Source organism: Marmota marmota, unplaced genomic scaffold (genome assembly GCF_001458135.2).
Source record: "Marmota marmota marmota unplaced genomic scaffold, marMar, whole genome shotgun sequence".
Classification (NCBI taxonomy): Eukaryota; Metazoa; Chordata; class Mammalia; order Rodentia; family Sciuridae; genus Marmota; species Marmota marmota.
The window spans coordinates 12,079,922-12,092,219 of NW_026000205.1; the positions used below are offsets into that span (position 1 = coordinate 12,079,922).

Here is a 12,298-nt window from a genome sequence, read left to right on the forward strand (position 1 = left end):
CGTGCCCGAGGCGCCGCAGGTGGCAGCGTCGGCACAGCAGGTGGCCCTCCAGGGGATAACAGCGGCGTCCGTCCTCTCCGCTCAGCTGCAACCCGCAGTCCTACGAAAGAACACAGGCGGGGACACCAGAGTAAGGGGGAGGGGGCACAACTAGGACAATCGGAGGTCAGGGAGTGGGGACAGATGGGTAGGCTCTGGACAACACGGCTGGCACTCTGCCAGGGGCAGGACAAGGACCCCTGTGCGCACTGGAGGTGCCTCTTGGACACCAAGAGTAAGTAGATGGATGTGGCCCTAGGAGGGAGGGGACAAAAAGCTGAGCCTGGGCAGAGGAAGAGGCAAAAGAGACCGGAGGAGAAAATGCAAGCGAGGAAAACCAAACCGGGTGGTCCTGGAGACGGGGAGGGGCCGGGGATGAGGGGCGGCCAGTGTGCAGGAAGTGCTCCAACTTCACATCAGGGGCGCGGAATGTCTGACCCAAGCGGTCTTAAGAGTGACTTTAGAAGGACTGGGGGCATGGTGCAATGCTGGAGTATGTCACACAGCCTAGTGTGCAAGAAGGGGACCTGGGTTAGAGCCCCACCAGAGGGGGGAGGGGTAATGTGACCCAAAGCCTCTGAGACCCACACCTGCCCCACTCCCACAGGCCAGGCCCTGAAGTCACAGCCCCAAGTCCCAAGTCACTCCTGTGGCAGGTCTTCTCCTATCCCTCCTCACACCCCTACCTGGGTCCTGCTACTTGCCCCTGCCCACCAGAGGGGAGGAGGAAGGGAGGCTGGACCCCTAGCTCCACCCACAGCCTGGGGCAGGGGCAACAGCACAGCCCTCAAGTCCCCAGCAGCCTGATGGGCTACTCAGCTTCAGCCACGGTCCAAGGACTGTGGTCAGTGGCTCCAAGGGGGACTCTAGAGCCCCTGGGATGGCTAAGCAGACAGAGGGACACTGAGGCCTTGTTAGTGCTGGAGGAGAAGCCACGGCCCCTCTAGAGACCACAGCTCTCCTCCTCCTCCTCCCTCGGTCCCCCAGCAGGACTCTGCTCCCACTGGGTCATCTGCCCCCACCAAACACCTCACTGTTCCTACTGCAGACCCCCTCTCTCTCCTTGGGACTCTGTAACCAACGTACCCTCCTTGGTTTCCTACCACTCCTCTGTCCTCCCTTTCCGGTCCCTTAATACAGTATTCCTGGGGTTTTCTCCTCCCTCTACAACCCTCGCTGGAAGGCCTCATCTGTTCCCCGGCTTCCACTGCCACGTGTGTTCCCTTGACAAGCTCCCCCTTCCCCTGTGGCAGAGTGATAAGAACTGGATTTCCCCTCCAATCTTTTTTTTTTTTTTTCCGGCACCAGAGAAGGGACCCCAGGGGCTCTTAAGCACTGAGCCACATCCCCAGCCCCTTTTCTGTATTTTATTTAAAGACAGTGTCTCGCTGAGCTGCTGAGGCTGGCTTTGAACTCCAAGCTGCTGGGATTACAGGTGTGCACTAGGGTGTCCAGCTTCCCCTCCTACTTTGACTGTAAACAAAACAGGCTCCTTATATGAACAGTGACTCTCAGACCCACGACAGCAAACAAGGCAGTCAGTGATCCCTGAGAGAAAGGAGGCCAGGAGATGACCTACCACCGCCGATCTCTCCGGAATTCCTACAGCTGCTGGCGGAGTCTGATTCCAGCACATCTAACAGTCTACCAGACATCTGGAGTCTCCAGCTACCAAAAATGAGAGGATCTCATCCCTCCTCCGTCGGCCCTCACTGCTGCAGCCTAGATGGCCCCAGGCCCAGCCCACGGTGCCACTGGAAGGCAGCAGAACCCCTAACGGGTTTAAGTCTAGGTGCAGTGGCATATTCCTGTAATCCCAGTCACTCAGGAGGCTGAGGCAAGACGATCACAAGCTTAAGGCCAGCCTGGGCAAGTTAGCAAGACCCTGTCTCAAAAAATTAAAAAAGAGCCGGGAATGCAGCTGGGTGGTGGAGCGCCCCCGGGTTGAGGGCACACCTTCAACAGAACTTTGAACCCCACACACACTGCTTCTTCCTCCTTCTCTTCTGTGTCCCAGCCAAGAGGTGAGCAGCTTTGTTCCACCACACACTCCCCCCAATGATGTGCCACCACAGGCCCCAAATGACACAGCCAACCAATCATGGGCTGAACACTCTTAAAACTATGAGCCAAAAGTAAACCTTTTCTCTTTATAAATTGATTGTCTCAGGTATTTGTTACAGCAACAGAAAGTTGACTGTCACACTCTCTGCTGGAGTCCTGGTGGACACTTCCCACCCCTCGAACTCCTGCATCCAATCACCTCCCAAGTCTAGTCCCTTCTCCTGCCTTCCTCAAGTCTGTCCACGTCCCTGAACCCAAGACCACAGCCCTGACTCTGGCAGCCTCCTCAGGACCTCCCTACTGCACCCCATTCCATTCTCTGCATGGAAGTGTGTGTCTTCTCTGCAATCCAGTGCAACCTTCTCATTCCTTTTTTGTCTCCATTGTCCTCAGACTAAATCCATGTTCCTTAGGCTCCTGTGTCCTTTTGTTCTGTTTTTTATATTTTCTATTTGTAGATGGACACAATACCTTTATTTTATTTTTTTAATTTTTATGTGGTGCTGAGGATCAAACCCAGTGCCCCACACACACACTAGGCAAGCGCTCTACCACGGAGCCACAACTCAGTCCCTCCTGTGTCATTTTGTCCCCAGCTCCTGCTAACTTCTCCCGTGACACAAAAACCACCATCCTCCCTTTGTACCTAAGTACATTTTGCTTCTGTTGCCTAGAAATGCCCTTCTCACTGACTTTTTTTTTTTATAAGTCATTAATGGATCTTTATTTTATCTATCTATATGTGGTGCTGAGGATTGAACCCAGGGCCTCACACATGCTAGGCCAGCGCTCTACCTCTGAGCCTCAGCCCCAGGCCATCTCAATGCCTTCTTGGCTCTTATTATTCATCTTTTAAATCAGCAGGAAAAGTCAATGCTGTCATAACCGTAGCACCCCACATACTGTAAATAGCAAATATTTGATTTAATGAGAAAATGGAGGTGGGGGGGGGGCCTGAGAGAGCACGTGCCTTGAGGAGAGAAGGGGGGTGCTGAGAGGAGACGGCAGAATGGAGCAGGAGTGTAAAGAGGAGGTGGCCTGCAGAACACCGAGGGGAAGGAGACTTGAAGAGGAGGGACCACCCTGGCCACAGGCCTTCCGGGGGGCCCAGGCTCACCTCACAGTGATAGCATTCCACGTGGTAGTCTCTGTCCATGGACACCACACGGATGGTGGTCTCACAGCCCTGGAGGAAGAGAGTGTCAGACACGTGAGCAGCTCACTGGACCTGGAGGCAGACTGTGCCAAGTGCACACCTAGCTGTCTGCACCACGCGCTCTATCACCCGGCTCGGCACCCCCACCCTGCGGGCACAGACCCAGCGCTTCCCGGGGCCACATCAGTGCATGTGCCTCAGGCCCCCCCACTGCCATGGCCAACAGCTCCACAGGTGTTGTGAGTGTCACAGGGTGTCACAGGGGTGTCACAGGGTGTCCGTGTGGATGTGTGTTACCTTCACTTCTGGAGGCAGGGAAGGCCACCCTGAACCCTGCTTTCCCAGGCAGCAGCCCGGGACAGACAGCTCACGGGGCAGAGCCTGGCCCTGAGACGGCCGCTGTGCCCCAAGCTGGCAGCTGCTCGGGCCTCCCTCAGCCTCTCCCGCTGCCCACCCAGCCTCAACCTGCAGAGTTCAGCTGACCCAGGAGCCACCTTCCTCCATGGAGAAAGGAGACGGGGAAGGAATGGGGCAGCCAGGCTGCAGGGCCTGCGGCTTCCCTGGAACTCCACGCCAGGACACCTGCTCCCGTGTGTTTGGGCACAACACGTGTCCCGTGTCCCTGAGGGATGTGGAGCAGAAGTCATCCCTCCCACTTCAGCCTAGGATCTGAGGCAGGACAGGCAGGACTGGGCAGAGGCCGGGGGCCAGCATCTGACTGTCTCCTGGTGACTGGTTCCTACCTGTGCAGGGAGAATAGGACGGGCACAGGAGGCACATTTTGGTGCGAAAACTCTGGAGGAATAAAGGAAACCAGAAGTGACCAACAGTGTGACCACAGGCCAAGGACACAGGTCCACCCACCCAGCCCCAAGACATGGCCCAAGCATCAGGCCTTCCCTCCTCCTGTGGCTGCTTCCTGGCTCCCGCTATGCCTTCTGGGTACTGCCCTTTCATCTGGCTCCCAGTTCCCTTCCACCCGATCCCACCTGCAGAATGCCCTCAGGTTCTGTCCTGCCATCTCGCTCATGCTTCCTGGGAGTTCTGTGCCACTTAAAGTCCAGGTTTGGTCCACCCCGGCGGAGACCTCTGCGAGACCTGGCTCCACCCTGAGTACCAGGGACAGGTGGCCAGGACCAACGCAGGAGAGGCAGCAGCACAGGACCGAGCCTGGGCCTGGAGCCGCAGCAAGGGGAATGGACCACGGGCCCCAGACAGAGAGGAGAAGGGGTCTGTCATGACTCGAGTCCCCATCCCAGGGGAGAGGCCCAGCCCTGGAGTGGTGAGAGCAGTTAAGAGAGTCCCAGCCACTTGGAAGAGGGCACACGCAGGCGGAGGCAGGCACGGCTGGTGGCTGAACTGCCCGAGAGAAGTGGTCAAGGCAGACATCCGTGCCTGCCCCAGCCACCGAGTGTTCAAGGGCAGGTCAGAGAGGACAGACCAAGGACGGAAAACACAGACAGCCAGGCCTAAAAAATGCTCCCCGGGAGGCCAGGGAGATGGCCGGGGTGACAGCCCGGGTGACGCCTGCTTCATTGCAGCAGCCACTCACGTGTGATAGTCCCTGACGCAGTAGATGTTGCTCTCCACGTCCACGGTGAAGGGCACCCCGTCCAGGCACTCGTTGCACACGGAGCACCGGAAGCAGCCCGGGTGATAGGACTTGCCGAGGGCCTGCAGGATCTGGGGGTGGGAGGCACTGAAGGGTCAGCGTGGGCGGAAGGCTCAGCAGTGCCCCGGGGGGAGGCTGTGACTCTGAGCCCCTGGCAGGTCTGGAACAGGTGAGAGGGTGGGGTCCTCAGACTCCGCCAGTGTCAGAGGGGCCCCAGGAGGCTAGGGGAGGGTCTCACCATCTCCATGATGAGGTGTCCACACACGCTGCACTTGTCAGCTGTTTGCTGGAACCCGGAGTACTGTAAAGGGGACACAGGATGCAGGACGTCATATGACAAAGGGGCACTTGATGCCCAGTCAGCACCTGCCTCCTAGCCTGAGGCCTCCATGGGAGTCAGAGGGAGTCCTGCCCCTGCTCCCACCATGGCACGGCCAAGGGCACAGCCTGGACTCACCAGGAAGTCCTCCTGGCAGTACACCTTCTCTCCCACGTTGTAGAACGCCTTCCCGCGAAGTCGTCTCCCTGTGTGGACAAGGGGTGGCAAGGGGGACCCTGGAATGCCGAACAGGATGGAGCCAGCGTCCATCTCTTGGCTCTCTCCTCCAACAGGTGAGAGGGAGGATGATGGATGCATTTTAAAATTTCCCCTTAATGTCATTATTGTTATAATAATAAGCATTTCAAAAAAAATCAGAACACACTGTCAACAGAACCCTGGCAAGAGGCTGTCAAGGCAAATATGAGAACGATTTTTGTAGCTGGATGCCGTGGTGGTGCATGCCTGGAATCCCAGAGGCCGAGGCAGGAGGATTGCAAGTTCAAAGCCAGCCTCAGCAACTTAGCAAGGTCCTAAGCAACTTAGTGAGACCCTGTCTCTAAATAAAATTTTTAAAAAGGGATGGGAATGTGACTCAGTGGTTAAGTGCCCGCAGGTTCAATCCCTAGTACCAAAAAAGAAAAATAACTTTTTAAAATTTTTTTTGCAGTGATGGGATTAAATCCAGGGCATCTCTGATGTTTAGCAAGGACTCTAACTGAGCTATTCCCCCAGCTCTTTGTATTTGTTATTTTGAGACAAGATTTTGCCAAGTTGCCCAGGCTGCTCTTGAACTTGCACTCCTCCTGCCTCAGCCTCCCAAGTGGCTAATTACAGGTGTGCATCACTGCACGCAGCTACAAAATGAATCTTCTTAATCTATAAATATTAGAAATAAAATTCTTTGGGGCTGAGATTGTAGCTCAGTGGAAAAGTGCTTGCTTCGAATGCCTGAGACACTGAGTTCCATCCTCAGCACCACATTAAAATAAATATACTGTGTGTTCATCTATAACTAAAAAATATACATAAAAATATTAAAAAAAAAAAAAGAAATACAACTCTTTTGCCCACTTTGAAAGAGCATTCTAGTCAGAACAAAAGCTGCAGCCAACCTGCCCGCTATCAGAGGCTTTCCTATCACCATTAGGTGTCAGTTCCTGACTAGCAACAAGAGGGAGTATCTTCAACCTAATAATGGTGTCCCTGAGAAGCACACAGCTAGCACCCAGTATGACAGTGAAATATTACATTGTTTCTGCTTTAGATTTAACCTTGTACTAAAGGTTCTCGGAGTGCAACAAATGAAAAAAAAGAAAGGCAGTAAGATCAGGATTTCAAGGCTGACCTTGGCAATGTAGCAAGACCCTGTCCCAAAATTTTTGAAAAAGGGAAAGGAGTGGGGATGTTGGGGATATAGCTCATTGGTAGAGCACTTGCCTAGCATGTGTGAGGCACTGGGTTCGATCCTCAACGTCACATAAAAATAAATTAAATAAAGGGATTATGTCCATCTACAACTAAAAAAAAAAAATTAAAACTAAAGAATAAACTTGCCAGGTGCAGTGGTAGCATGCCTGTAATCCCAGGGACTTGGGAGGCTGAAGCAGGAGGATCGGGAGTTCAAAGCCAGCCTCAGCAAGAGTGAGGCACTAAGCAACTCAGTGAGACCCTGTCTCTAAATAAAATACAAAATAGAGCTGGGGATGTGGCTCAGTGGTTGAGTGCCCCTGAGCTCAATCCCCACTACCCTCCCCCCGAAAAAGAATAAAATTATGGAAAGATACTATGACCTTATACTGTAAAATCAAACTTAGCTGAGAGAAATTTAAAAAGACTTACAATAGGCTGGGGGCCTAGCTCATCAGTAAAGTGCTTGCTTACCATATACGAGACCCTGGGTTGAATCCCCAGTACCACAAGGAGCAAAAAAAAAAAAAAAAAAAAAAAAAAAAGACCCTTACAAATACAAAAAGACATACCATCAGTAGACAATGATTTTCCACTGAAGTTTCTGCAGAGAGAGGGCTGGGAGCTCTCATTCTGGATTCTCTTTTCAAGAATATTTGCACAGCAAACTACTTAGAAGACAAGAGAGTCTTCTGGGAACAGAGGGCAGGTCTGTTTGCTTCTGGTATTATAAAGATAAAAGGTTCCTCCAGGATAATGGTCAAGCAGCTTTGCTGGCAGCGTACTATAAAACAGTAGGATCCTTGCTGGGGTGGTGGTGCATGCCTGTAATCCTGGCCACTCAAGAGGCAGAGGCAGGAGGATCATTTGAGCCCAAGAGCCCAAGACCAGCCTGGACAACACAGCAAGACACCCCCCCAAAAAAAAGTCTCAAAAAAAAAAAAAATAGGTTCCTTAAGCCCCTGGGCCCTGACAAACACCACCCGCTGTGTGGAGCATCTCCCTAGCCACTCTGTGTCAACTCTGTGGGACTCCAGGGGGAGGCAGAAGGGAAGAGAACAGGGAGCTCAGGCAGGGAATCTCCAACCATAAGCCTCTTGTCTTCTGTCAGCATCACAGAAGAAAGGCTGGTTATCCTGTCAGCTTGCAAGAAGGGTGAAATCTCAGACCTCCACACTTTGTAACAGTCACGTTCATGGCTTCGAATGTTAGGGGATTAATTTTTCCCTAATGCCATCCAATCAAGATCTAGCACTCTCTTTCTTTCTTTCTTTCTTTCTTTCTTTCTTTCTTTCTTTCTTTCTTTCTTTCTTTCTTTCTTTCTTTCTTTTCTTCTTTCTTTCTTTCCTTCCTTCTTTCTTTCTTTTCTTTCTTTTTTTTCTTACAAAAACTGATATGCCAACTCTAAAATTTATGTTAAAATTCATTAATAAATATGCAAAGAGCCGGGCATGGTGGCACATGCCTGTAATCCCAGTGACTCGGGAGTCTGAGGCAAGAGGATCGCAAGTTCACAGCCAGCCTCGGCAACTTAGTGAGGTCCTAAGCAACTTTGCAAGACTCTGTCTCAAAATTAAAAATATAAAAAGGGCTGGGGATGTGGCGCAGTGGTTAAGCACCCCTGGCAACCAGAATTGCCCAAGTAATCTTGACAAAGATCAGCCAACCTGGAAGATTTATGGTACCTATTTTATAGGCTTATAGCAATCAAGATAATATTGGGATAAGGAAAGACGAAAAAAATCAATAGAACAAAATAAAGTCCCAAATACTCATAATATATTTCTTTTTTTTTTTTGCGGGGGGTGGGGTGTTATAAAGAATTGAACTCAGGGGCACCCAACCACTGAGCCACATCCCCAGACTTATTTTGTATTTTATTTAGAGACAGGGTCTCACTGAGTTGCTTAACACCTCACTGTTGCTGAGGCTGACTTTAAACTTGCGATCCTCCTGCCTCAGCCTCTGGAGCTGCTGGGATTACAGGCGTGAGCCACTGTGCCCAGCTTAAACCCTAAACATTTCAACAAATACACAAGGAGGAAAATAAATTCTTCAGCAGATGGTGCAAGAACAACTGGATAACCTTATAGAAAAACAATAAAACTCAATTCCTTACCTCACACCATCCACAACAATTAATATGAACTGGTCACCAACCTGAACATGAAACCTAGCAACTTAGAGCTTCCAGAAGAAAGCTCTAAGTTGGAGATGACCACTGTGACCAAGGGAGGACAAAAACTTTTTAAGTCACAGAAAGTGGCTGGTGACTGGCTCAGTCATAGAGCATTTGCCTAGCGTGTGAGAGGCCCTAGATTGGATCCCCAACACCACAAAACAAACAACAACAAAAAAACATCAAAGGACATCATTAAAAATGTTTTTAAGGATCACACTAGAGCCAGGCTTGGTAGGGCCTGTCTGTAATTCCAGCAACTCAAGAGGCTGAGGCAGGAGTTTGAGGCCAGCCTGGGCAACTTAGAGAGACTGTCTCAAAATAAAAACTTTAAAAAGGGCTGGAGATGTCATTCACTGTGTGCCTAGCATGTGTAAAGCCCTGGGATCAATACCTGGTTCTACAAAAAAAAAAAAAAAGAAAAGAAAAAAGAAGGAAAGAAAGAAGAAGAATCACATTAGGAGAAAATATTCATAAAACATGCATCTGACAAATAATTTATACTCGGAATATATATATACACACACACACACACACATATGTAAAATCCTATAATTTAATAATTATAATTTAATAATAATTAATAATTTAATAATTATGCCACAGCTGGGTGCAGTGGCATACACATGTAATCACAGCAACTCAAGAGGCTGAGGCAGGAGGATCACAAGTTTGAGGCCAGCTTCAGCAACTTTAATGAAGCCCTAAGCAACATAGTGAGACCCTGTCTCAAATGAAAATAAAAGAGGTAGGGAATGTAGCTGAGTGGTTAAATGACCCTGGGTTCAACCCCCAGCAACAATTCTAAAATTGTACCAACTTCCAATTCTAAAAAAAACAAAATAAAAACAACAACAACAAAATAAAAACAGGTAGTAGTCTTGAACAAACTTTCCAAAATATATATTGATGTCCAAGAAGCAAACAAGATGTTGAACCTCATTAATCACCAAGGAAATATAAATTAAAACCACAATAAGATACCACCCATTAAAATGGTTAAAATTAAAAAGACAAAATGCCAATTGTTGGAAATATGTAGACTAGCCGCACTCTCTTCCATTTCTACTGGGAGTGTAAAATGGTACAACCCCTTTGGAAAACAGTCCAGCGGTTTCTTATAAAGTTAAACATACACTCACCCTGTGACCCAGAAATTCCACTCCTTGGAATTTACTCAAGAGAAATGAAAACATATGTCCACAAAGTGAACTCTACAAGAATGTTCACAGAACAATCTAGTATCTATCAGAAGTTAATGGATAAACAAACTGTGGTGTATTCATACAATGGATTCCTATTCAATAATAAAAAGGAGTGAGTTACTGATATACGCAATGAAATGGATTGGAAAAAAAGAGGCATGCTCAGCAAAAGAAACTAGCCACCAAATGGGACATATTACACAAATGCATTTATATAAAGTTCCAGAAGAGACAAAACTAATCTATAGCTAGAAATCAGAATACTGAGCTGGACTCAGAGATACCCACTTGTAATCCCAGCTATTTTGGAGGCTGAGGCAGGAGGAGGGCAAGTTTGAGGCCAACCTCAGCAACAACTTAAAGAGACCCTGCTCAAATATAAAGGAGTGAGGCTGGGCATGGTGACACATGCCTATATTCCCAGCTGCTCAGGAGGCTGAGGTAGGAGGATTGCAAGTTCAAAGCCAGCCTCAGCAACTTAGTCAGGCCCTAAGCAACTTAGCAAAACCTTGTCTCTAAATAAAATATAAAAAGAGTTGGGGATGTGGCTCAGCAGTAGAGTGCCCTAGAGTTCTCCTGTACCAGGAAAGAAAGGAAGGAAGAAAGAACTAGAATACTGGCTGGGCAGGTCTGACAGGGAGAACACATGAGAATCAACTGAAAACTGGCAAGATGGCGAGGCGTGGGGGTGCAGACCTGTAATCCCAGCTGCTCGGGAAGCTAAGGCAGGTGGATCGTGAGTTCAAAGCCAGCCTCAGCAAGGCCCTAAACAACTTAGTAAGACCCCGTCTCAAAATTTAAAAAATAAATAAATAAATGGTAAGATGAACTTTCTGAGGGTGTTTAAAATTTCTTATATGTTCACTAGGGGTGTGAACGTACACATTCCTCCCAAAACCTTTTTGCTGTATACCTAAGGGCTGGCTGTGTAACTCTGTGGTGGAGCAACTCGCCTCTATATACCTAAGATCTGTTTGTTACACTGAAAGTAAATTGTTCTCAATTAAAAGTAAGCAGTAGGGAGGGGCTGGGCTCATCGGTAGAGCACTTGCCTCGCATGTGTGAAGCACTGGGTTCGATCCTCAGCACCACATAAAAATACACAAAGTCATTCTGTCCATCTACAACTACAAAAATTTAGAAAAATAAAATAAGTAAACAAACGGGCTGGAGGTGTATCTCAGCAGTAGAACATTTGCCTGATACACACGAGGCCGTGGGTTTGATCTGCAGACACAAAAATTAATTAACTAATTGATTAACAGTTGATGGGGGAGGGGCATAAAGGAATCTCCTGGGTGGTGGAAATGCTCTCCGTGTTCTGGGTGGTAACAACAGAGGCCCAAGAATGTTCACATATGTTAAAACGTATCTAGCTGGAATATACTTAGGATCTATATATCTTTCATTGTAAATGTTGATAAACACAAAAGAGACTATCAAAAATGTTGAGGCAGATTGGGGGAAAAAAAAAAGAGCCAAAGGGAACATCTAGAAATGTAACAATTCAATCACTGAATTGAAAAACTCAACAGAAGAGTTAAACAGAATATTAAACACAGCTGAAGAGAAAAATCAGCGATCTGGATTTCAGATTTATTTATTTATTTATTTATTTTGGATTTCAGATTTTTGAGACGACAGAGCTGAAGAAAGTAGACAGAGGGGCTGGGGGCTGGGGCTGGGGCTGTAGCTCAGTGGCAGAGCGCTTGATTGGCATGTGTGAGGTACTGAGTTCCATTCTCAGCACCACATATAAATAAATAAAATAAAGGCATGCTGTCCATCTATAACTACAAAAAAAGAAATTAATTAATTAAACAGAATTCAACAAGGAGGGGAGGGTGGGCTCAGTGCCATTGCACATGCCTAGATAGAGGGAGGGGCCCAGGGTTCCATCCCCAGCACCAAATGGAAACAAAGAGAGTAAAAAAAATACAACAAAGGGAGATGGAGAAGTGGATAATATGAAGGGGAGGTTGAGAGACAGAACTGCACTAGGTGCCTGTAACCCAGCTCCCGGGGAAGCAGGAGGCAGGAGGACCACAAGCTCAAGGCTAGCCCGGGTGGCACAGCAGAACCTCCTCTTTCTTTTTATTTATTGGGGGAGGGTTACCAGGGGCTGAGCTCAGGGGCACTCATCCACTGAGCCACATCCCCAGCCCTATTTTGTTCTTTTTTATTTACAGACAGGATCTCACTGAGTTGCTTAGTGCCTCACTGTTGCTGAGGCTGGCTTTCAACTCATGATCCTCCTGCCTCAGCCTCCTGAGCTGCTGGGATTACAGGTGTGAGCCACTGTGCCCAGCTAGTA

General features: G+C 48.7%; 1 protein-coding gene across 1 annotated transcript in view; it reads right to left on the reverse strand.

Moving 5' to 3' along the window:
* LOC107151687 (WT1 interacting protein) overlaps nt 1-12,298 on the reverse strand; it is a 25,756-nt gene that overhangs the window by 1,773 nt on the left and 11,685 nt on the right. Inside the window, exons 3-8 of the mRNA XM_015497070.2 lie at nt 5,329-5,396; nt 5,110-5,172; nt 4,812-4,942; nt 4,003-4,054; nt 3,221-3,289; nt 6-100 (exon numbers count right to left, since the gene is read on the reverse strand). Coding sequence (XP_015352556.2) covers nt 6-100; nt 3,221-3,289; nt 4,003-4,054; nt 4,812-4,942; nt 5,110-5,172; nt 5,329-5,396 — 478 coding nt within the window. The remainder of the gene's footprint in view (nt 1-5; nt 101-3,220; nt 3,290-4,002; nt 4,055-4,811; nt 4,943-5,109; nt 5,173-5,328; nt 5,397-12,298) is intronic.